This window comes from Gobio gobio (genome assembly GCF_949357685.1).
Source record: "Gobio gobio genome assembly, chromosome: 21".
Taxonomy (NCBI): domain Eukaryota; kingdom Metazoa; phylum Chordata; class Actinopteri; order Cypriniformes; family Gobionidae; genus Gobio; species Gobio gobio.
The window spans coordinates 1,510,217-1,537,944 of record NC_137117.1 but is presented as its reverse complement, the minus strand read 5'-3'; the positions used below and the strand labels follow the sequence as shown (position 1 = coordinate 1,537,944).

The following is a 27,728-nucleotide window of genomic DNA, read 5'->3' as shown; positions in this document are numbered from 1 at the left end:
ATAATAAAGAATAATCATACCGTCAGAGGGACAGACAGAAGTCATCATCCTCCAGAGAGCAGACAGACAGCAGAAAACTGATGGACACACACACCCTGGACAGATACACACACACACACACACACACACCATTACTACAGTTATTCTAGCAGTCTAGCGCCATCTGGAGGATAATAATTGCACTGATCTATTTATATCACTCTTACTTTCACTTTAAACATGGTCGAAAAAGGATGAACTGGTCATAAGGTAGGCTATTATTTGATACATTAGATAACAATGAGGAATATTTTAACAGCATTTATTAATCTTTGTTAATGTTATTTAATACAAAAAAACAAAGGTTAATTTCTGAATTAGAAAAAACCCAAGGTGAGTATCAGTTGAATTTATGTAGGCTATAATGTTTAATAGAAATAATCATAAAGTAGGCTATAGCTTTGGTTCCGCCAAATAAAGGCGAATCTCCTTTCACTCAGCGCTGATTATTATAAACACAACAACATTCACAATAATAACACGTTATGGTTTTCAACTTTCTTGTTGCTGTTTTTTAAAACCGCGTTAAGAATAGTGTGCGCAAATAATAATAATAATAATAATAATAATAATAATAATAATAAATAATAAATACTAATAGGGTTGTTTAACAGTTCAGGTTTTACAGATTTATTTGTTCAAAATAAGCCTGTTTTGCACAGAAACTTCACATTTCGCTCTGTATTTATGTTTTTATTTTTACAAAGTATAAATGTAATGAAAGTCTTAATAAATACAGTATAAAGATTGTGTAATCACTTACTTCTGCTGGAGTTCGACATGCTTGAAGATTGTCTCCTCAGAGGAATGTCTGGTTGCTCTTTCTATTGCTGAAGACACGCCTAGCGCTTGGATGAGAGTGAATATGAATGAGGTGCAGGCTATGTGTAAGCTAAAAGAAAATCCCAAAGCTAGCGATGTGAAGGAAGTGACACGATTTACCAAAAAAAAACCAAACAAAAAAACACCAATTGTGAAGTTTCTCCATTGTAGACGGACAGTAGTGGATAATTTTATTTCTACTCAAGTACATTTTTCAACAATATACTTTATCACTGTTTTTCTTTGAAAAACTTTTACTTCACTGCATTCCAAAGCATAATATATAATGTCATACTTTTTACTGCACTACATTTCATAAATAAAAGTTGTTGATTTTTTTATCTTTAACATTAAAATATATAGTACTTATAGTAACCTACTAAAAATGTTATTACTTTTACTTGAGTAAAAGTATACAGTATTATATTTTTAAAAATAAGTTTTCAATTATATTCAATATGAAACATAGTGCAGTAAAAAGTACAACATTATGTTTTGGAAAGTTGTGAAGTTAAAGTTTTCCAGAGAAGAACATATTTTGAAATGTCATTATATTTCCAGTGCCATTCAATTTTAAAGTTGACCTTTAAGATGTTTTGACATACTTTGCCACAAGTTGGTGTTACAAAACTGCAAATACTCAATATTGAACTTTACATTAAAATTCAACAGTATCAAGACGAAAGCGAACATTAAAACGAGTAAACAAATGAATGCAAGTTTAAAATGTGATTGTGAATAAATGCTTTTATTTTTAGTTGAATATTCAAATCTCGAAGTCACTCTTTAATATTAATACATTTTATTTATAATGCGCTTTTCTGATACCCAAAGCGCTACAAACAATAACAATTAAAATAAATAAAATACAAAATAATGAAGTACAAAATAATTATAAAATAACAATTACCGTACAACACCGTAGAATACTATTCATAAAAATCTATATAGGCACTTTCGAAAAGATGAGTTTTTAACAGCTTCTTGAAACTGGCTAATGATCACTGTAAAAAATCCAACTTATGTTTTGTATGACAAATTCAGCTTTTAAAGTTTATTCAACTATTTAACATGAAAAAAGTTTGTACAACTAATTGACCCTAAGTTGAGGAAACTCAAAAATGTTCTGCAGCTGGTTGCCTTAACCTTTTAAGTTTTCTCAACTTGTTTTTTTTTTTTTTTTTTTTTTACAGTGTAGGATCATCTCTAACAGTGAGAGGACACATGAGAGGAAGTGCATATGGACATGAGAGGAAGTGCACATGGACATGAGAGGAAGTGCACATGGACATGAGAGGAAGTGCACATGGACATGAGAGGAAGTAAGACTCTAGTCAATCTCGAGTCAGAGATGTTGTGAAAGTGAAATTGGCTAAATAGATTTGTCGCTGTTAGTAGGCCTAATCTATCATATTAATAATAAAACATTCAAATGAATAATAATTAGTAGGCTACATTAATAATCTCACATTTTCACATGTGTACCATCGAGGAATGTTTGAAATTAATACATTTGAAAGATTATAGCTACTTTTTCTTACACACACGTCTGCAATAAAGCATCGGTTCTCTTGGGCATCAAGAGCTGCTGGTGGAATAACGACCGTCTCTTCCTCAAATCAAACGAGCTTTTGGATGGAGTGGCAGGAGAAAGAAGGAAAGAAGGAAACTTGGAATTGTCAGCTTCTAGTTTTAACTATTTACACATTATACAAGGATTATGTTTGCAGTCGCAAAGTTAGTTGTTTTTTAGCTCACAAATATTACACTACGCCCGTTCACACCATTGACGATAACTATGGAGACGATAAATCTAAAAATCGTTCTCAACATTAAAGAATAGCACAGTTCACACCACAACTATAACAATAACGGCACAAAGAAACTGTAGGCTGTCGGAATAACGATTTTTTTTTTCCCAGGAGATGAACGATAAAATCATTGACAGCCAATCAGAATCCATCCTGCTGTAACGAGCGCGAGCATTTAAAGAGACAGACAAGTACGCGCTTTGAATAAACAGAACGATATCATCCGCTAATAAAGTTATCTTTATTATCACTGTTTGTGTGAAGGAGTCTTTAAACAAACTATCAACTCTAAATCAGGGATTCCCAAACTATTGTATTTACTTTAAGTCCGCCTGAGATTTTAAGTTCATGTTTCAATCATTTAACAACACATTTGAATGTTTTAGTGAGTGCTTTATTTTTTGTTTTTATTATACAATTATTCATTTTAGTTTTGCATTTTAATTATTAATTTAATTATTAAATTAATGAAATCAAATTCTTTCAGTTTGGGAAACCCAGATCTGAACAGAGAAACGTCAAGGCGTGGAAATATAGAAAATGAACAAAACTTTGTTTTTGTAATCATCCTTTTAAAGGAACCTGACTTTTTGGGACTTTATCTTATTCCCCGTATCCCCCAGAGTTAGAGAAGTCCATACACACCATTCTCATCTCCGTGCCATAACTCTGTCTGACGCACCCACCACTAGCCTAGCTTAGCACAAACACTGGAGGTAAATGGCTCCAGCTAGCCGACTGCTCAGTAATTGTCAAAATAACGCCAACATTTTCCTATTTACATGTTGTGATGTGTGTAGTTACATTGTGTAAGACCGACGGAAAATTAAAAGTTGTGACTTTCTAGACCGATATTGAATATTATGCACCTGAAAATAGGCTAACTTCCATCAACATAACCAACGTGTAACAATTCATTGTGATTTATCTTATAATTTGTTTTGTTTTTTGTGTGTTCATTTTTGACATTTCTGTGTGTTTAAATAGGTTTAAGGTCTGCATTATCTGTCTTAATAAGTAGGGACTTTTATTTTGACGGATGTTGTAGTCTACAGAAAGATAGTGAGAGCTCGCGGTTCATCGGAGTGGTTAAGGCAGATTTGAAGTTTGCAGTTTGTTAAGCACCCCCCGAAAAGGCATAAGGTGTGTATGTTCTTGTTTACGGTCATCTGTAATGAGTATTTTTGTGTATTTCGCTATATGTTAATGATAATGCTATGAAGAGAGAGAGTTTGTGTACGAGGTGTTAATGCGCACTTCTTTGCTTTATTTGTTCAGCTCTTACAGTGATTTTTTGGAGATCAAACGGTTTCAATAAACTCCATGAAACATCAGTAAAGTCTGGCCATCATTCGGACAGGGTTATCATTCTACACAATGTGACAACCTGTACAGAGAGCGCTGGGGACTATTTTCAGGTGCTGCATAATATCATTGCGCTGCTGCACTCATCATGGTACGGCTCAAAGCTCTTGATCATTACACAGGAATGAGACAATAGTTCCTGCCATATCAGTCTAGAAAATCACAACTTTTCATTTTCCTTCGGTCTTAGTACACAATGTACACATCACAACATGTAAATAGGAAAATGTTGGTGTTATTTTGTCTCTTATTGAGCAGTAGGCTAGCTGGAGCCATTTACCTCCAGTCTTTGTGCTAAGCTAGGCTAGCGGTGGGTGCGTCAGACAGAGTTATGGCACGGAGATGAGGATGGTGTGTATGGACTTCTCTAACTCTGGGGGATATGGGGCATAAGCTAAAGTCCCAAAAAGTTGGCGTCTTCCTTTAATAAGTGCCCACAGAAACTATTTAATACAAAGTCAGTAAAAATGTGAATTCCTAGTTCATTGTCCTGCTCTTCATCATCATCGTCGCTCTCACTCTTCCTCCTCCTCAGTGCTGTGTGAATGAACATGGCCGCACTGAACTCTGGGCCGGTTCTGCTCGGGTCTCCTCTACAGAGAGAGGAACATCCACACACTGACCATACACTTCTATACACACACTGACTGTAATATTCAAGTTGTTTGATTATATAGATCTGTAATTCGGCATGTTAAGCAGTTCCTGTATATAGGCTCTAGGGGGCAGTGGGGGAGACAGTATGATGTGAGACGGTGATGGAGAAATTATAGGAAGAATAAAAGTTTGATCCACATGTGTTCAAAGTGATCCACGACTCTAGTGTCTTCTGAATAATACATGGTGTCAGAGTTAATCGCGAAGATGGATGCTGCCGGAGTGCCCGCACGCGAATGGATTGGGAATCACAGAATCTTCCCGAAGCATGGAGAAAGTTTAAGCAGCATGTTGAACTGATGTTTTCGGGACCGTTTCACCGCAAAGAGGAGACGGAGAAATGCAGCTACCTGCTGTTATGGATCGGAGAGAAAGGACGGGATATTTATAACACATGGACTCTCACCGAGGATGAAGCTAAGTTGCTCAAAACTTACTATGACAAATTTGAAGCTTACGTAGTGCCAAAGGCAAACCCCATTTTTGCCAGATATATGTAGTTTTGGGGGGATATAGCCACACTTAAAAAAAATAATAATTTTGGAAATTGATAATTACATATTGGCCCAATAAATGACTTCCAAATAATTATCTCCATGCAAAAATATCCATTGTAGCCTACTAATAGCTTGAGGTCTTCACTCCAAATTAAAAATGTAAATTCACGGAGTATATTTAATTGTGCGCAGTCAATCTATTAAGTCGAAGTCCAAAAAACTGTATAGTTACGCAAGGGCAAAATGCGCCTGAGGAAAACCGTTGGTATGGAGATTTCAAATGCGGATGCGCGGGAAAACGAACAGAGCCAAACCAGCCGGTGCTGCTGCTGACCGAAACACACATTCCCAAGAGAATAGAGATATTCATCGTCACAAGACATTGGTGAGTATTAAGCACTAAAATTATTCTCCTAAGTTTTGCTTTATGACCCGGTATGAAGATTAAAAGACATTTTGTAAAATCACGAGCTCATGCTTTCATTGGTTTCATGATTGTGTTCCAAGTTAACGTTACCACATAACTGATGGCAACCAATAGTTTTATTTTTCTTATGTTATATATGTCTAAAATAATAAGTAAATTAAGTCATTTGTGTGATATGTGCGCCATGCGACCGTTAGATTGCATTTGGCGTCGGCCTCTTCCAGGGCTTAGCCTACTGCCTTTTAATATCAAACACGTCAAGCTCGTGATTTTCTTATTCATCCATTCATTCGATTCATTCGACTCATCCTCATTATATAATGAAATAACTTCTGTTCTGTCACTTGCCAGATGTGATGCAGGGGAACTTTGTCATTAATGTTTTACCGCTTTTTCTTGCTACATAAAGTTTTCTTCACCACCTGTTATGCAGAAGACTTCTTGAATGTATTCAGAGTTTTCACTTGTTTAAAATAAGTTTTTTTCCCCCCAAATATCCACTTGGAATTGACTTGTTAATAAAGTTATGTGATAAGATGTCAACCATGCTGTCTGTGTTCTGTATTTTGCTTAATATATTTATGTTTTTAATAATATTTGTCTTTTGGGACAGTGAGAAATAAACAATTGTTACTACAATTTAAAATATTTAATTGGACCAACGTCACAGTTTGGTAAATTACATTTTTCCATTGGCTCAACATATTTCTGATTGAGGCCATGTTAACAGACTGTTGCCACAATTGATAATAAATTCACTTTGGCCAACTGAAAAATTTAGATGTGACCAGTCACTACAACATTTTTAATTGGAGAGGCCTGCATTTTTTTTACAGTGCAAAATTATTAATGATATTGATATACGAGTTTATAACGTGTACATTTATCTGCTTCATTAATGGTGAAAACATCAATGCATAGTTTCACAAGTTCACATTTACATATAATTTATGGAGAGTAAATTTAAATCGTTTAAATTAAATGCGTATTTGGCATGCTGCACTGTAAAAAATTTATAATCAAAATTTTCTAGTGACTGTTTACATCTAAAGTTTTCAATTGGCCCAAGTGAAATTCTGTAAATGTAATTTTATCAATTGTGGCAAGAGCCTGTTAACATGGGCTCAATTGGAAATAATATGTTGAGCCAATGGAAAAAATTTATAATCTTCCCAACTCAATTTTCTAGTGACTGGTCACATCTAAAATTTTCAATTAGCCAAATTGAATTTCTGTGAATTGAATTGTATCCATTGTGGCAACAGCCTGTTAACATGGGCTCAATTAGAAATATGTTGAGCTAATGGAAAAATGTAATTTACCAACACTGTAAAAAATGTCAGACCTCTCCAATTAAAAATTTTCTAGTGACCGATCACATCTAAATTTTTTAGTTGGCCAAATTGAAAAATTTAGATGTGATCAGTCACTGGAAATTTTTGAATTGGAGAAATGTTTTACAGCGAAACTGTGTGGTTGGTCCAATTAAATATTTTAAATTGTAGTAACAATTGTTTATTTCTCACTGTCCCAAAAGACAAAAATGACTAAAAACATAAATATATTAAGCAAAATACAGAAACAGACAACAGGGTTGACATTTTATCACATTACTTTATTAACAAGTAAATTCCAACACAGGATATTTGGGTGAAAATACCTTATTTTCAATAAGGAAAAACTCTGAATACATTCAAGAAGTCTTCTGCATAACAGGATGTCTTGTTGTGGTGAAGAAAACACGGCACGGCAAGCTAAAAACCTGCAAATAAAAATAAAAACTAACATTAATGACAAAGCTCCCCTGCATCACATCTGGCAAGAGACAGAACAGAAGTTTCTTCATTATATAATGAGGATGAGACGAATGAATGGACATAAGAAAATCACGAGCTTGACGTGTTTGATATTAAAAGGCAATAACTTAAGCCCTGAAAGAGGCCGACGCCAAACGCACCGTTGACTTAATTTCCTTATTACCTATTGTTTTAGACATATAAGACATGAGGAAAATAAAACTATTGGCTACAGGCTACCATTAGATAATTATGTGGTAAACGAGAACACACTCATGAAAACAATGAATGCATGAACTCGTGATTCTACAAAATGTCTTTTAAACTTCATACCCGGTCATAAAGCAAAACTCTGGAGAATAATTTCAGTGCTAAATACTCACCAAAGTCTTTGTGAGATGAATATCTCTATTCTCTCGGGAATGTGTCTCGGTCTTCAGCACCTGCTGGTTCGGCTCCGCTCGCGCTGCCGCTCCCGCGTCTCCGCGTTTGAAATCTCCACACGGTTTTTTTCAAGCGCATTTTGCGCATGCGTATACCGTTTTTCGGACGGAGGACTTGTTCAGCCAACATGGATTTTTCACTTCGACTTCATAGATTGACTGAGCACAATTAAATATGTTCGGTGAATATACAATTTTAATTTTTAGTGAAGACCTTAAGCAATGATTAGTACAATGCATCTTTTTGCATGGCGATAATTATTTGGAAGTCATTTATTGGGCCAATATGTAATGATCAATTTACACAATTTTTCCCCCCAATTTTTTTTACAGTGTGTCCTTGGGGGCTTCGAGCTCGGAATTTGGCCCGAACCCAGAGTACCCCCGTGTATGTAAATGGTTTAGAATGAAAAGTGTGGAGAAGGGGTGGTGGAGGGATGCTGATAAACTGTCAATGAACGGAGGTAAGACTCCTGCATGTATATATATATACACACCTCTTATTGCTGATTAGCTGAGTGCTCTCAACTTGTGTCAATTATCTGAACGTGATCCTCCCGAACCTTAATAAAACATAATTTAGTGGAAGATTGCTGCAATCTACTGGAAAACTTTTGTTAATTCTCAATTAATAATTTGTGCATGAATACTAGATGCAATTATCTTGCTATTTGGGTCTAGGCTGTAATGTGGCATTGGTGCATTTTTTTTTTCATCAGCCTTTTTTAAAAATAATATCTTGAACATAATGACGGGGTAAAATGGGCTGCGATAATCAATCAATCAATCAATCAAATCTTTACAGGTCCAGTTTTTAAAACACAACCAACATATATATATAAAAAATAATATAAATCAATGCGTTATAAATGTGTGCTAAACCTTGATACAAGGGGCGCCAGATAAAATTTTGCCTAGGGCAGCAAATTGGTCAGGATCGGTGTTGGCACGGAGAGATTCGGACGCACAGGACACAGTTTGTGCGCGTGCATCCAATATCTGAGCGAGAGGAGAGGCTGAGCACTGTAGGCGGAGATTCGTCCCACAGGCGGACAGGCTATTGAGGCTAGCAAACTAGCTGAGATACGCGATTCGCGCTCGTGCATGTGCTCTCGCGCTGCAATAATGCGCTCACACCATACCTTTTTTATTTATGTATTTAACCTTTATTTAATTTATTTTCACACAAAATATGTTGCTCCATCAATGTTCAATAAAAAAACATTTTCTGAATGAATACACTAAGGGGAGAGCGGGGCACAACCTAACGCGGGTTAGATGTAAGTAACACACATGGTTTAACACTTTCCACTCATGATGCCAGGATGACGAAACGTAGTGTATTTACGAGTTGCCATATCAACACTATATAGAGAAAGAAATGCGTCAAAATTAAAAAATCTTTGGAAGATATCACTGAACATTTATTTAACCATAGCAAAATTAAAATTCTGACTTAAGTTTATTTTTCATCTCAACAGTTTTTTGTGTTTATTTAAAATAAGGCAAATCTGATATTATTTTAATCTTATATCTGTTATTTAACAGTTGAGATGGTTATTTAATGCTGATCCGCAGAAGACACGAGCCGGGTTTAAATCCCAGTTGCGCAGGCGGGGCATGTTGTCACTATGAGCCCCTATTAGAAATATGATAGGCTATTCTATTCTATACTTTTATGAATTCTATTGAGAAACCATGAGAAAAAAGAGTCAATGTTCAGAAGTTATTGATTATTATTTTTTATTTTATTTTATTATATCAGATAACATTTTAATCTGTCATTTGGTCATGTTAAAGTGTACCCCACATGTGGGGCATGTTGTCACATTTCACTTCCATTCTTTCGGGGTAAATCAAGACAAAAGTATACACTGTATTAATGAAACATACTGGTACTAGGCATGTGGGAAATGAATGTGGGGAAAAAAGAAATACTCTGAACCACAAGTGGATTAACACAAACTGAGAAAATCAAAAATCGTTAGGTTGTGCCCGCTCTCCCCTATTGAAAAGCATTTTTTTCTTAGGTTGTGCCTTTAGCCCCGCGTTTTAGCTTACATTACATGTTATAGGTATATCACTCGCCGTTGACAACTAGTGTAGCATTCACCTCACACACGTCCTTTCCAAAAAAGGCTCGTGCTTTATATCCCTGATCTGGAGCTGTTGACTCTCTGAAGGGTTACACACACACACACACACACACACACGTCCTGTCTCAACTATCAGCGAGACTCCAGGCGCGTTCACGACAGCACAGCCTTCAGAAGCGACACAGCGCTGTGCAACCAAACACTTCGTAGTTCCTGATGTAAAAGTGATCCTCAATCTGTCGGCTTTCTCCACTTTATCCATTGTGAAGAGCAGTGTAACATTTTCTCCATGGTTTGCCTCGAACTTCGACCCATCAGAAAGAAAAGCATCGGCTGATTTGAACAGAAAGAAAGTGTTTAGGATGACAATTAACCACTGCTTTAGAATAATGAGAGATGAACTGACAGTAGCCTACAATCTTAAAGTTTCATAAAAACATTAACCACCAACTCTCTACCTATCTAAAACCAACGCAAAGTTAAATAATACGATGATAGTGAAAATGTAATTCATATTTAACAAAACTGTGGAGAATCTCCAAGATTTGCTACGCAGCGCAGCGGGGCATTCAACACGGACTGAGTCTGACCTACGCGTTTCATTTCAAGTCCCTGTGGTGTGGGTTTGCAAAAGTGAGGAAACGCATTTGAGGGCCCATGTACTTCCGTGAAGATGTTCAGAGCATTCAGCGTCACATTTTACACAAAACACTTCCCAATCCGTCTTTCTTTTTCATTTTCATTTTGCGATCCTGATCCTCTTTAAATTATTGGTTTAAGCGTTGGTTACAAATAGTCCAGTAATAACCGCACATCTAGCATTTTAATTCAATAATAATCAGTGTGTTTTCATAACGGAGCTCAAAAGAGCTCAAACACTTCCAGTGTCCGTCCCTCACAATCTCCTTACTGTCTCGTTAAGCAGTTTTCTCATTGATAGAATATAAATTGGATAAAGTATTCCAATACAAACCATTTCAGGCAAATATGCAATATGTCAAATCTTTAAAAAGGGAAGGGGAGGGTAGTTTAAAAGTAGCCCAATTCCGCACGACCACACAGATTCAATGCTGTCGGATGTTAAAATCTTTTACTTACTTGCGACAGTGAAGAAGGTTTCCACAGAGAAAAGAGCAGCGAATGTCGAACAGACTGAGTCATGGCGACAGTCAAAGATACAGTAAGTCCTGTGGGCGGAAGTTCATAACGACCGTATTTGGCTTTGAGAAATGCACTGGTGCATTTTGAGTGGCTCACTATACAGCCAATCGGTGGAGTCGGTTTCACTGGGCGGAGCCAAGCAGTCTTTCAGTCACTTTAAATATCATATTGAAACCAGAGAATGAGAAAACTTTGGCTTTTGTTTTACATTTTGTTACATAAAACGAAAAAACAACAACAATAATTCGGATGTATTTTTACGTTCATGAGCATAAAATGGATAAACTTGAATATTCTGTTCTAACACCCTTTTTCCGCTCAACCAAACTTCAGCCTTCATTCACTCTGTGTGTGTGTGTGTGTGTGTGTGTGTGTGTGTGTGTGTGTGTGTGTGTGTGTGTGTGTGTGTGTGTGTGTGTGTGTGTGTGTGTGTGTGTTCTCTTGTTGTTGCTTTATTGTCAGTGATAGACACTTGTGTCAGTTTGTTGACCCTGGAATTAAATCAATATTAAATAAAATACTTTCAGTTTGGAAAACCCAGATCTGAACAGTGAAACTTCAAAGGCTTGGAAATGTTTAGAAAATAATGAAATCTTATTTTTGTAATCATCCTTTTAATAAGTGCCAACAGAAACTATATAATACAAATTCAATTAAAATATGAATGTCTAGTTGATTGATCTGTGTCTGGAGGCTTAAAGTCGCTGCTCTTCATCATCATCATCATCTTCATCATCATCCTCATCATCATCATCATCTCTCTCACTCTTCCTCCTCCTCAGTGCTGTGTGAATGAACATGGCCGCACTGAACTCTGGGCCGGTTCTGCTCGGGTCTCCTCTACAGAGAGAGGAACATCCACACACTGACCATACACTTCTATACACACACTGCCTGCAGATTTAACACAAGATGAAGATCAACTTAAACACACTGTATTATTACAGGACAGATCTTCATGTTTTGAGGGTTAAATGTCGAGTGTGTTAATAAATTAATATGTTCTTTAAAGAATATTCATACCGGGACAAACAGAAGTCATCATCCTCCAGAGAAACAGACAGCAGGACACTGATGGACACACACACCCGACCGCACACCCTGGACAGATACAGACACATGGTGATATGCCGCCATCTCGTGGTTTCAACACAAATGTCATTGTCGTCTCTTTATCGCTGAGTGAAGTTTAATGGGCCCGACAAATGGTTAAAAAGCAACTATTTGCTTGAGACTTGACACTGAGTTACAATTTACATTATTTATTGCATTAGATTACACTAACAATGAGCAATATTATTTACAGCTTTTATTAATCCTTGTTACTTAGCTACAATATAAATGTTAATTTCTGAATTAGGCTATAGATATTAATATTAACATGAACTAAGATTAATAAATACTGTATAAGTCATCATCATTAGTTAGTTAGTCCATTGTTTGGTAACTAATATATTACATTTAAAATTATATTTTGCACAATACTTTACACTTCGCTCTTATAATTACCATTTTTAATAAAAGTTTTAATAAATTATATATATGAAATGACTCACGTGTTGTGGAGTTCTGCATGATCGATGTACGCCCGGCGTTTGGTCAACTTTCAGAAGTATTTCACGCAGTGGAACCACAGACTGGAAAATCTACAAGACACACAGCAGTAGCCACGCCTCCTCCTGGCGTGACGTAATGAATGCCTGTTGGACGCAGCAGCACTGTCATTATTAATCTTCCGCGAAGTAAGTTAGTTCTGTATAGTGATGCTCTTTTCTAGCTCTTTTCTTTTCTAAGGCAGCATAAATTCAAGATTTAAAAAAATAAATAGCCTATTATGTCACTCGTACGAATTTTTACGTTTTTTCGAATTGCCGGGAGATCGGGTTGGATCCATCCGCTTCTCATCTGTCAGAAAAAAAAGGAACATTGCTGTCACTGGGGCGGTACCCTAAGGTATACATTCCGATAATTTCCATTGCTAGGAAACATCCTGAATTAATGGTAGGCCTAAATGTGTCAATTTTACTGATATATCATTTTAGCTCGCTTACAGGGGAGCAAATGTAAAAAATGTATCAGGGGAGAGTTGGGTAAAGTGATAAATTTTTTACATTTGCTCCCCTGTAAGCGAGCTAAAATGATATATCAGTAAAATTGACACATTTACCATTAATTCAGGATGTTTCCTAGCAATGGAAATTATCAGAATGTATTCAGGACAGGAGGAAGGTCAGTGAAAATATGATTGTTTTTAAAAAAAAAGACGTCTTGTGTCTGACTTTACCCCAGCTTAGAGGTAAACCTGAGACAGACCAGAGAAATCAAGGGGGTAAAGTGAACCACTTACTTTTTCCACTCTGAAACTACCATAACAACACATGTTGTAAGAGTTAGAATCCTGACAGCTAAAGCACACAGTCCAGAACTAATGTCAGAATCATGGGGATTGGTCAATTAAGCACATTTGTTTTCTAAACACTTGAAAGTAACTCTGAACAAAATCAAATACAACATAATATAATTCAAAATGTTTTAATTAACATTCAATTGACAGATAGACCCAGTTAGATTAGAACACAGTCTGGGGGTCAGAACACAGGACCCTTAGAGCCAGCTAGTGTCTTTGGGTCAGAGCAAAGGACAATCAGAACCAGCTAGAACAGGCTGGGACTCAGAACAGGACTATAGACCCATCAGCCATACTAGGCCTACTCTACACTCCTGAAGGTTAGAGAGATGAGGAGATGCTCTCTCTGTTCCTCCAGGCCTTCTAGGTTGAGGCAGCTTCATCACTTTTAGGAACGTGTCCCAGATTGTCTTCCTGGTGTATTGCCTTGGCATGATGGCTTTTCTACAATGTTTATGACATTAAAAATAAAACATGTTTTAAAAATAAAACATATGTAAGACTAAACAACTTGTGCCTCATGTCTCGCTTTACCCCACCGCCACATTTTTAGAAAAAAAAACATCTCTCTAAGTGATTCAGGCTAATCTTCAGCTAGCATCATCACATGGTCTTATATGTTGGTAGTTCATCAATATGGATGATATTGAGTTTTTCTACCTGAATCAATTTGCTTTGGCACAACAGTGGATTAAGTTGACATGCAGCAAGAAAATGTACTTTTACATGCAAAAAAAATATTTTTGTGAAAAAAAAACATGCTTGCCACAGCCCCATGAGGTCCTTTCCTTCATGGCCAAGGGGAAACTGAAGGGGCTTGAAAACATAATGATCACATGACCACAAATGTGTTCTGTTGACTAGATACAGGGGCTGTCTCACATTACCCCGTTCTCCCCTGATACGGAAACTATGATAAACGAAACACATATTTAGGATTTGATAAATGTTGTTTTTATATCATATTAAATGCCTATAGTTGTTTAAACAGCATAAACCATATTCTCTGTTTTACATATTAAAACGTTTTGTGTATGTGTAGGTCTACAGCTGGATTTATGTTTATTAGCCATTCTGAATGTTGACTGGATTTGAAAATAACCCTTCATTCAATGTTTTCCCGTATATTTTTGCAGACTTAATACAATATGTTCTCTTATGTTCTATTAGTTCAACTTAGATATGTTTGATCTTCCAACATTTTAATTGGCTTTTTTAGATATAGTTATCTTTATAGCTTTGGCATGAACGGGTCTTTAGCTGGCCAAGTTGAATAATTTAGGGTGCGTTTACGCGACACTCTTTTCAAATAACAAATGTGAATCTCAATAATTTGAGTAATTTGAGTGTTAGGTTTTGATTTTGTTATTTAATAAAGACTGGTGTATGTAGATCCAGCTGCTGACACTCACAGGCTGTAGTGGAGTTTCTCTTTCTTCTAAAACACAGCTACTCCACCATAGATCACAAAACTAAATGACATTCATGTGAAGCTCAAGGTGTTGTGTTCACTGAAATACTCTGTTGTTTGGGAAATGCCCAGTAAAGAAGTTGTTGTCTTCACCTTCTGAATGTCCTTCAGTAGTCTCTCATCTCATCCACAGACGGCATGAACACATTGACTGATTTATTAATATTGCACACATAACTGCAAGAAACAAAACTGTTTATAAAGGTACTGTTCATATTATGAATATCTGTGCTGAAGAAAGAAAAACTGCATCTGACAGTTTTAATAAGTGCTTTATTTTGAATGTTTTTACTATATATTAATTTCAGTTATACATTTTAATAATTCATTTGACTTATTTAATTAGTGAAAAACAATTAAAAGCTGCTCTTCATCATCATCTTCATCATCATCCTCATCATCTCTCTCACTCTTCTTCCTCCTCAGTGCTGTGTGAATGAACATGGCCGCACTGAACTCTGGGCCGGTTCTGCTCGGGTCTCCTCTACAGAGAGAGGAACATCCACACACTGACCATACACTTCTATACACACACTGCCTGCAGATTTAACACAAGATGAAGATCAACTTAAACACACTGTATTATTACAGGACAGATCTTCATGTTTTGAGGGTTAAATGTCGAGTGTGTTAATAAATGAATAATAAAGAATAATCATACCATCAGAGGGACAAACAGAAGTCATCATCCTCCAGAGAGCAGACAGACAGCAGAAAACTGATTGACACACACACCCTGGACAGATACAGACAGACACACACACACACACACACACACACACACACACACACACACACACACACACACACTTGGCAGTTTAGCGCCATCTATCGAGTTTCCTCTGGCTTGACACAAAGTACAGTTGTAATATTTAAGGCTATTGAATGCATATGTATTAGCAAACATGAACTATCAATGAGCATTTGTTAATCATTCTTAATGTTAGGTGATACAATTAAAAAATTTAATTTCTCAATCAGTAGGCTTGATGTTTACATTAACTACGATTAGTCTAATAAATGCTGTATTCATCGTTATTAGTCGTCAATAGCTGTTAACTAATGTTATCAAATGATAACTTTAATGTAAAGTGTTACCAAAAACTCGAATCAGCTCAGAATTTAATCAAACAAATCTCTTAATCCTATCACTCATGCATTATATCAATATATTTATTATAATTAATATTTGTGTGTAAAGTTTTAATAGATTAACAAGTTTGAATGACTTGAATGGAGTTTTGCATTGTTCGATGTGATAGAAATGTATAGCAAAGTGTTTCCTCTCGACTGAGAGCATGAATGAGAGCTCATGTCAGAAGTTGTGAATGAGATAGAGTTTGTGAGTCAGGCAGGGACGAAGCTAAAAAACACCCACTCAACACCACCAAAGACTGTGCAGAAAGCCGAGAGACGCAAACCAGAACAAAAAGGAAGGAAGAAGAAGAAGAAAAAAAGAAAAGAAAAAAAAGATGTTGAGGTATTCAGAGCCGTCAAACAGTAGATAAGTGTTGGCACGAACCAACTGGGCAGTTGGTAAACCCAACATGATTCAATGTGGAGAATAAAGCATCCTCAAAACTTAACAAAATGCATATTGTTATATGAGTCACATTTCTCATAGGTCTATACACAGCATTTATCATGTTAGGTATAAAAATACTTAATTTCTGAATCAGTAGTTGATATTAACATGAACTAAGATTAATAAATGCTGTAGATTTCATCGTATTAGTGCATTGTTTGGAATCTAATGTTATAAAATAAAATTTTATTGTAAAGTGTTACCAACAACTCAAATCAGCTCAGAATTTAATCAAGCAAATCTCTTAATCCTATCACTCAGCATTATATCATTAGTTAGGTATATATTTATTCTAATTAATATTTTTGTGTAAAGTTTAATAGATTAACAAGTTTGAATGACTTACTTGTATTGGAGTTTTGCATTGTTCGATGTAATAGAAATGTATAGCAAAGTGTTTCCTCTCGACTGAGCATGAATGAGAGCTCAAATCAAAAGTTAAATTGTGAATGGGTGATGAGATTGAGATTGTCAACAGAAAGTCTGGGCGGAGCTAAAGTCTGACCACAATTGACAAACACCCACTCAAAACCACCAAAGACTTTGCAGAGAGAGATGCAAACCTTGCCTCGCTCAGCAAAACAAAAAGGAAGGAAGAAGAAGAAGAAAAAACAACCCATTCTCACTCCCAAGGCGTCAAAATCCGAAGCATGGTCAAGTGCTTTCAGCGTCACAATAAAGACGCCAAAGTCACCCCTAGGCGTCACTATATTGACGCGCCGAGTGCTCCATTGATTTCAGTTGTTTACCCAATGCGTCAGATCAAGACGCATTTTATTCTTTGCATTTGTAAAAGTATACATGATTTTATTAATAGTTTATTCATATTTAAAGGTTACTTTTACATTTTGGAGCAGCTAACCCAACTCCTACCCTAAACCTACCCACTCCTAAACAATATAGAAACACATAACAGGCAAATAGAAGTACAGTCACATCTATTTATTGCAAAAACTGACTAAAAACAGTATAAAAGTATTAACTCATGTTGCATTCCAAGTCTTCTGAAGTCACACGATGTCTTCATGTAAAGAACAGAGTTGATCTTCATGTTTTAATCGCTGAGATGATGATCCCGCAGCTCCGTTAACGCACTCATTCATATCTCATTCAAATAATACACACGCCTCTTTAGTATGACGCATTCGGTCACAAGACACACGAGAACCAATGACATTTTACAATCAAAGCTGACGTAATGACGCAATTGGTCACGAGACATACTAGAGCCAATGCAATTTCACTATGAAAACTGACGTAACGGGCGGCAATATTTGAAATTTTATGTGTTCGTGATCTTCTGCGGATGGAGACGCTGATCGCTTTTGGGGATTTCCTTCACACAAATCAATCGCTTGGCCTCGGAATATTTGTATTTTTTGAATAAATTGTGCATGCAGTCGACTCTGCCTGTTATATCTGCGTTTTATACCACACAAATGGGTAGGTTTAGGGATGGAATGGGGTTGGGTTACATGTTAAAACGTGTCTAGATAGCGTAAATAAAATGAGGCTGGCTGATTAAATTGAGAATCACAGTCCAACATGTCATAATGGCAAAATCATAACCCAATATATGATCATCATGACGATAACTTTCCCATGCCCAACGCGTCTGTTTCTGATGCCAAAGGTTTCTCATTGAAATGAATGGAGCACTCGGCGCGTCAATATAGTGACGCCTAGGGGTGCCTTTAGCGTCTTTATTGTGACGCGGAAAGCACTTGACCATGCGTCGGAATTTGACGCCTTGGGAGTGAGAACGGGTTGGAACACACCAGCACTTCTCTATTTAACCTGTGGCTCCGTTCCTTATCCCGTCGCTGATGATAATGAGGAAGCCATCTGAATTAAAACATGATCTAAAAACAGACTCTAAAAAGGCAGATGAAGAGAGTGGAAAAAAACATCCTGCACTGACTTAAACTAGAAAGCTTTTAAACTACTCATGACCACCTTTACTAGAATTGATCACATTCTATTGTATTTATTGGGCGTGGTACATTTTGACTAACTTGTTGCAGAATTTATAACAGACAATCTGAGAGGAGTCTTACCTGTCATTATATCCTTATTGTAACAAATGTCAAACAATTACAAGATGTTAGGCCTACTTTTTCATAAGGCCGAATACAAGTTATAATCAAGAGCTTTAAAGTCTGGACCTTCTTGAATTATTGACTAAACAATTGGTTTCCCCATGTGTTAAATGTGTTCTGCTAATGACAGATATTAGGGAAAAACCTTCAGATATTCCAAGAGATGACAGGAAATGATCATGGTCAGTATAAGAACATTTTGAGTAAAGAACGTTTGACTTCCCATGACATTTTTTCAACAAGTGTTTACCTATATGCTCATTGTATTGCTGTTATGTTATTAACCAACTTTGCATGTGGACCATTTTGCAAAAGACTGTTTTGCAAAAACAAATGCATCTCACGGGACACAAAATTCGATCTGTTTTGACTAACTAAACCTCACAAATGTTGATAGGCTATTCAGATGGAATGATAAAATTACAAATAGCGTAGACATTCATCAAAAGTGCTGAGATGAGATCTGTGGTCATGTGGTTGGTGGATAATGCGTGACCATACTGACCACTTGACTACAATGCTTGACTACAAACTCAACAAACACGTGACTCGAGTCAGAGATATTAAAGTGAAAGTGAAACGGACTAAATAGATTTGTCGCTAGTAGGCCTAATCTATCATATAAATAATACAACATTCAATTAACTAATAATTGGTCAATTAATAATGTCACATTTTCACATTTGTACCATCGAGGAATGTTTGAAATTAATACATTTGAAAGATTATAGCTACTTTTTCTTACACACACACGTCTGCAAAAAGCATCGGTTCTCTTGGGCATCAAGAGCTGCTGGTGGAATAACGACCGTCTCTTCCTCAAATCAAACGGGCTTTTGGATGGAGTGGCAGGAGAAAGAAGGAAACACTTGGAATTGTCAGCTTCTGAAATATTTACACATTTTACAATGATTATGTTTGCAGTCACAAGGTTAGTTGTTTTTTTTAGCTCACAAATATTACACTACACATTAATTTGCCTTAAGGCCCGATCACACCAATGACGATAACTATATGAAGATAACGATAAATCTAAAAATCGTTCTCAACATTAAAGAATAGCAGAGTTCACACCACAGCTATAACGATAACGGCACAAAGAAACCGCAGGCTTGGAATCACGATTTTTTTTCTCTCCAGCAGATGAACAATAAAAACATTGACAGCCAATCAGAATTCATCCTGCGCGAGCATTTAAAGCGTCAGACAAGCACGCGCTTTGAATAAACAGAACGATATCGTCCGGTTATGTTTATTATCAGTCCCGAGATTTGGGGGCCATATAGGCCTTACCTCCAGTGCTGGCAGCGTTGATGATCATATCGACGATAACCAGAGAGAGATAAGCATCACATATTTAGCAATAGGCTATTAAATTTGGCATTTCCAATTAATGTAGGCCTAATATAGCCTATTCTTCTTATTATTAGGCTTATAATTATTATTATTATAACTTTTATTATTAAATTATTATGCTATTACAATAAATTTGTCCCGCTATAACTTCACAGTGCATCATAAAAGTGCATCTTTTATATCGGATAATAACAGACTACTACATGTGGAAAAACCCATATCTTTTGTTCAAAAATGAGGTTCATATCACACAGAAGCATGGTATTCAACTGACCGATTTTGTAAAGTTGCTCATTCTAATCTGCATTTAACCATGAAAATTATCTCAAACATAAATTAATTTCATAGTTTTACCTTCAGTTAGATTAGATCAAGACGTTAGGTTGTGCTCTTCAAATATAATAAGTGCTTATTGTGATCAACCTTATTTTATGTGTCCGAGAAACCATTGTCAACTAATTTACTCACTAGGAAAACCCCCTTCAAAAAGAAATGGTGGCTCTTCGGTCATTTCTGACCCAAAGTTTTTAAAATAAAAAATATAAAAAATCGTAGCTTGTTCGGAATGGTCCGAAACTTGTGACTTTATTGTTATTTAGTATATGAACACCCCCAAAAATTGGGGACAGGATTTGAAAAGTCTAAGTGGTCGTAAAAAAAATTGGGTCAAAAATGACCCCCATAGGAAATGATTGGGAAATTAGCAAAAATATGAAAATACAGAGTTTTTTGTGCATAAAATCTACAAATTAGCCAGGATGCAGAAAAAAAGGACTCAACAGTGAAGATCTCTAAAACATCAAGAGTGCAAAACAGAAAAAAACCCTCTTTATGTGTGTGTGTGTGTGTGTGTGTGTGTGTGTGTGTGTGTGTGTGTGTGTGTGTGTGTGTGTGTGTGTGTGTGTGTGTGTGTGTGTGTGTGTGTGTGTGTGTGAGTCTGTGAGTTTTTTTGTCTGTTTTGCACTCTTGATGTTTTAGAGATTCACCCCTTCACTGTTGAGTCCTTTTTTTTCTGCATTATTTGTAGCTGACTGATTGATTTGTAGATTGTATGCACAAAAAAAGCAATTTCCCATTAATTTCCTTTGGGGGTCATTTTTGATCCGAAGGTCCAGAGTGTGACTATTTTTTTTACGACCACTCAGACTTTTCAAATCCTGTCCCCAATTTTTTTGGGTGTTCATATACCAAGTACCAATAAAGTCACCAAGTTTCGGACCATTCCGATGACCATTCCGATTTTTAACATTTTTTTTATAAAACGCAAGATCCACTATAGTGGTAAAAATGTGCTATTGTGTGATAAAAATGCTCAATGTGTCCACCGGATGGCACCGATCTCATTTAAAAAATTGCTTTCATGAGGCTTAGGCTTGACTCTAAAATGAAATACAGCTTTAATAAAAAAATGTAATATATATATATATAATTGTTTTATTATATTCAATAGGAAAAAATGGGTCATAATTATTGCATAAATATTAATTATAAATCATAAAATTATCTCAAAACACCAAAAAAGAAAAGAAAAAATATTTTTGAACAAAAATATATTTCATTGATTTTACTCAAATCTTTTTTATCTTAATTTTTGACCCGAAGGTCCTGAGTGTGACCCATAGGTGAAGAACCCGAGGGTTAATCTTGAAGCACACGGATGAAAAACTAAAAGTTGTTTCCTCTCTCTTTTCCATAATATTAGTTAAAAATGTTAACCTGTGGATTAATTGACTGTCCACAGTGTTACATAAGTATAATTGCTGCAAATTTTAACAACAAAATTTTACAAAAACTTTTGTTATATTTATGAAAATATATTTCTAGACATATTTGCTGGATCAAGCAATATACGCATGAGTCAAAAGAAGTATACTTTGCAAGGCTTTGCTCGATGCGCATTCCGTCCACAATATTTAGTCCAATTGAAGGAGTGAATGAAAATGAAACATAGTTTCTGCTTGCTGTTTAATAATAATTAAAAAAAAACCTGGCAGCTCCAATAGTAGGCTAAAGATTTATCCTGAACTCTGCAATGGAAACTAGCTTGTTAAAACCTTAATTAAACAATAATCGATTAAAAATAGAATTTATACCTATGATGCTGGATCAGTGCGGTTTGGAAAATAGATGAATGGATGATTCAGCTGCAGTCATTTTCTGGTGAGACGTGGGAATTAATGTGGCTATCACAGTGCATTATGGGATTGAATGAGTGCACTCAATAACGTCCACAATAATTTCGGACACCACTACAAATGGCTGTCCCTTCAAATAGTGCCCTCTTCAAGGGTAAAGGGGGCAATTTCGGACACAGCCAAGGACAGGAACTAAACAAAGGAAGTAAACATTTCTCTTGTCCAGTCAACTGTCTTACCTTTGTCAACTGTGTTACCAGAGTTTTTAATTTCAAAAATACCCAGTTGCCTTCTGTACAACATGTTTAGAGTTATGAGATCACCAGAGGTGTTGGAGCCATTATATCGAAGTTTATTTTTTTGTTTGTAACACTAGAGGGCAGTATTTTGAGTATGTTTAAGTACGGTGAGGATGAGTTACAGGTGCGCAAATGGAAGGTCAAACTAACTTTTGGACCGTGCTGTGCAAATCCCGAATTAAATATATTATTTGGTAGTAGTAAGAAATAAGTAAAGTTTAAGTATTGATTTAATCGTTGTTTGCAATTCCAAATGGACAATATGGATTGGCATATCCGAATGCATCATCATTGTATGGACAGTAACTTTATTTACTCAAAGCAAAGGCAGGATTCAGAAACGGACATCAGCGACTGAAGCGGATTGAATTGGACTACAGGGAAAGTCAGCGGATGCTCATTCATAACAGTTTTGTTTGATTGAGTCATTGTGGATTGCTTTGATTGATCGCGGATTTCGAAGGACTATAACCCGCAAGTGGTAAAAAGAACAGCGCGCACACGAACGCCAAAGTCTTCAGCGTATCTGGAACTGAGGTATGAAAGCGCTTTCACTTGACCTTGAGTTGAATGGCCAATTATAAATAGTGCACACAAACAGACAAAGACAAATCCAATGCGCATTGGTGGTAAAAAAAAAAAAAAAAAGTGTTTGTGAAACGAAGAACTGGTTTAACAAAACTTGTAATGCTTGAGTTTGCCCATGTTAACGGTGTTTAAGTTAATGTTTATGATGTAAAATGTGCAGTGAGCATTTAAAGGTTTAAAATGGAGTTTCGTGCGAGCACCCGCCGTGGTGATGTTAGGCTTTAGGCTGTCTGTCAGCATCTGCCGTGGTGCTTTTTTCAATTTGAGAGACTGTCTGTTCTAAAACGCTTAACGTGAAAAACGCTTAACGTGGCTTAATGTAGGCCTACTAAGACAGTGTTATTAAGAGACCAAACTCAGGAAACATAATACTAAGGATGTATAGTGCCTATAGGCCTATGTACAAAATATCGGAGGAGGCCAGAATTTGAACGCAACGCAAGTATTATGTTTGGTCTCTTAATTTTTTGGACACTAAATTTTTCCACCAAATATCGAAATAAATCTAATTATTAAACTAAATTAACAATATAAACTCAATTACTGATCTAAAGCCCACACTGTCACTGTATGATAATTGAAATTAACTGATGACATTTTTTTTCCAGAATGCTGAATAAAATGATGCTGCATTATTTCCTGTTTAACACTGTAATGCTGCTTTGAAACTATCTGTATTGTTAAAAGCGCTTTATAAATAAACTTGACTTGACCTAATAACAGTGAAGGTAGTCACGTTAAGCGTTTTCTTATAATGGTTTTCTATGGGAGGAAAATGCTTAACGTGTAATTAAACGTGTTGCGTTCATATTCTTTGCTCATCTGATGTTTTTGTACATTGTATACTTTATTAGTATTTTGTTTCCTGAGTTTGGTCTCTTAATAACACTGTCTTAGTAAGCTTCATTAAGCCACGTTAAGCGTTTTAGAATGTCCCGCCTGTGGGAAAGGTTAGGCGAATGTGCTTTGTGTATGTGTTTAATGATGTATTGGTCTGATCGTATTTGCTGTAGATGGATGGATGGTTAAATAATGTTACACGATCGGTCATACTGCAGACTCTCATATGCAAGTGCATTGATTGCGTGCCAGTCTCCAATATAGGCTACATTTATTCAGTTGATTGCTCTTGTAAGTGCGCCAGATTGGTGCCAATTATTGTCATGTCTTATTTCCCCCCAAAATTAGTGACATCATTTGTGAACTTGGCAATTAAAGAGTAAAAATCCTGGGGTTTTTTTAAAAACATTTGGTAGTTTTGATCAGGACTGAGGTTGATTTAACAAGTTAAAAAAAAGAAAAGGAAAAAATATATATTTATCTGATACATTTTTACAGCAGTTTAATTTAGTGGATGTTTTCATCCCGAACATAACGAAAAGGGGGGAATTTGAACAATTGGCTACACAAGGGGTTGGCTAATTTACATTCAGTGACTTGGTAACGTACAGCTTTCTATCATGATCGACTTCTATGCGACTATCCGTGCTGCACACCCCTAATCCTAACCTTGGTTGAAAAATTACAGAAGCTAGGTTTAGCTGTAACAATTTCCTGGATAACACACACATATATATAATATCACCACCAGTTAATGCTATTTTCCACTGTGGTAGAATCTGCACTACCGCTGCTAGTTTGTGTGGCTATAACGTGAGTTATTTGCCTGCTTAAGTTACACTCCGCTTTATGAAATAGCTTCGTAGGCTATATATATCCCCTTTCTTCTTCTTGGTTGGCATAGCTGATATACAAAGCACAAAAAGGGGCAAACAACTTGTAACAAGCTCAATTTAAGATTGAACATTGCAGGGCGAAATCAAATCGCCGGCAGACCAGGCTGAGTTAACCCAGCAAACACGTACATGCTGAAGGGCAAAGGGAATATTAAAATGTTTTACTCTGGCTCTTTATGGGGTATGCAGACAGCCCTGGTAACACTGAATTGAATGGAACGTATGCATATAGGCTATTTTAATTTAATAATCCTTAGATATTTTTTTACATATAGCCTAAGGATTAGGTTTAAGATTTGAGTGTGATAGTTTTTTCTATAAAATTAAGATTTTCTTTTCTATTTCAATGCACCTTTCTTTTAGAAATTGGTAGATTTATATACTTGAGGCTCAAGCAAACCAAAAATAATGATTTAATCAAACCCCACATGGAAGAGCTAACTCTGCAAAATACGACATGCTAAGTCACAAAATGTTGAGAATATGATTTTAAGTCATAATATAGCTGTAACATATAGTCCACTGGAGGCAAATGTTCAGAACCCATGTGCAGCGTTTATTTATCCAAACATAAATCCTAACATAACTCAAAACTTGGCAAAACAACAAACAAAACTTGGCTTGACAATAAACTTGGCTTGATTAAACATAATAGACTTGAGAACACTCACCACCAACGGGTACAACGTTAATAACAGACAAAGACACATGGCAAACATGAGGGCTTAAATACACACACAGACTAATGACAAGACAAGTGACACCTGTGAACAGTGATGAGACAATGAACCAATGACAGGACAAGACACAAGATCACATGAGGGCATGGGATTCACATGACAAAACCAGGAAGTGCATGACAAGACTGTGAACATGACACTAAAACAAAGCAAGAACATGATAAACTAAAACATGAACAAGGAACATGAACCAACACCAAACACCCTGTGACAGATCCCCCCCTCTATGGGCGGCCCCTGACGCCCAAACAACACCAACACATCAATAACCTAACAAAGAGTCTTAACAAAAAGTCTTGGGGGGCGGTCTTGGGGGAGGGATGGTGGGCCAGGCCCGTGCAGGGGCATCGGACCCAGACATGACACAGCCGGGCCTGGGAGCGTGGGCGGACCTGGACCCTGTGGCGTGGGCGGACCTGGACCCTGTGGCGTGGGCGGACCTGGACCCTGTGGCGTGGGCGGACCTGGACCCTGTGGCGTGGGCGGACCTGGACCCTGTGGCGTGGGCGGACCTGGACCCTGTGGCGTGGGCGGGACCTGGACCCTGTGGCGTGGGCGGACCTGGACCCTGTGGCGTGGGCGGACCTGGACCCTGTGGCGTAGGCGGACCTGGACCCTGTGGCGTAGGCGGACCTGGACCCTGTGGCGTAGGCGGACCTGGACCCTGTGGCGTGGGCGGACCTGGACCCTGTGGCGTGGGCGGCCATGGCGGCAACGGCAGTTCTACAGGCCATGGCAGTAATGGCGGTTCAGGGGGCCACAGAGGCGTGGCCTTCATGGCCTCCATGTACCCCTTGCCCCCCCCCAAAATTTTCTTGGGCGGGACAGTGGGGCCGTGGGCTGGAGCCTGGACGGGGCCGTGGGCTGGAGCCTGGACGGGGCCGTGGGCTGGAGCCTGGACGGGGCCGTGGGCTGGAGCCTGGACGGGGCCGTGGGCTGGAGCCTGGACGGGGCCGTGGGCTGGAGCCTGGACGGGGCCGTGGGCTGGAGCCTGGACGGGGCCGTGGGCTGGAGCCTGGACGGGGCCGTGGGCTGGAGCCTGGACGGGGCCGTGGGCTGGAGCCTGGACGGGGCCGTGGGCTGGAGCCTGGACGGGGCCTTGGGCTGGAGCCTGGACGGGGCCGTGGGCTGGAGCCTGGACGTGGGCTGGAGCATGGACGTGGGCTGGAGCATGGACGTGGGCTGGAGCATGGACGTGGGCTGGAGCATGGACGTGGGCTGGAGCCTGGCCGTGGGCTGGAGCCTGGACGGGGCCGTGGGCTGGAGCCTGGACGTGGGCTGGAGCCTGGACGTGGGCTGGAGCCTGGACGTGGGCTGGAGCCTGGACGTGGGCTGGAGCCTGGACGTGGGCTGGAGCCTGGACGTGGGCTGGAGCCTGGACGTGGGCTGGGGCATGGAAGTGGGCTGGGGCATGGACGTGGGCTGGGGCATGGACGTGGGCTGGGCTCACTGGGGTGGAGAGTACTGTGGGAACGTGGAGCTCCTCATCCACCGTTCCCACAGTAAAAGATGAGCCACTCAACTGAAGTGCATAGTCAATATATCTAGCTAGAGTTCCTGGAGAATTGCTCTCTGGCATCAAATACCTTAAAAGGTCATTAAGTCCATTTAAGAAAATACCCTTGAGGGCAACATCATTAAAGTTCACCTGGTAGCACAGTCCACAAAACTCCTCCACATAGTTCTCTATGGCTTGGTTTCCCTGGCGTAGACGAAGCAAGGATACAACTGCTGGGTCCATTTTGTAGGTCTGTTATTCTGTAACATATAGTCCACTGGAGGCAAATGTTCAGAACCCATGTGCAGCGTTTATTTATCCAAACATAAATCCTAACATAACTCAAAACTTGGCAAAACAACAAACAAAACTTGGCTTGACAATAAACTTGGCTTGATTAAACATAACAGACTTGAGAACACTCACCACCAACGGGTACAACGTTAATAACAGACAAAGACACATGGCAAACATGAGGGCTAAAATACACACACAGACTAATGACAAGACAAGTGACACCTGTGAACAGTGATGAGACAATGAACCAATGACAGGACAAGACACAAGATCACATGAGGGCATGGGATTCACATGACAAAACCAGGAAGTGCATGACAAGACTGTGAACATGACACTAAAACAAAGCAAGAACATGATAAACTAAAACATGAACAAGGAACATGAACCAACACCAAACACC

At 37.9% G+C, this 27,728-nt stretch overlaps 1 protein-coding gene across 1 annotated transcript in view; it reads right to left on the bottom strand.

The window, feature by feature from the left end:
* The window catches only part of slc10a7 (solute carrier family 10 member 7), a gene marked incomplete at its 5' end in the record, with an annotated part of 17,788 nt that extends 12,613 nt beyond the window's left edge, over window positions 1-5,175 (bottom strand). Inside the window, 2 exons of the mRNA XM_079802249.1 lie at window positions 4,492-4,630; window positions 5,153-5,175. Of these exons, the coding sequence (XP_079658375.1) occupies window positions 4,492-4,630; window positions 5,153-5,175 (162 nt within the window). The remainder of the gene's footprint in view (window positions 1-4,491; window positions 4,631-5,152) is intronic.
* Window positions 5,176-27,728: the final 22,553 nt, after the last annotated feature.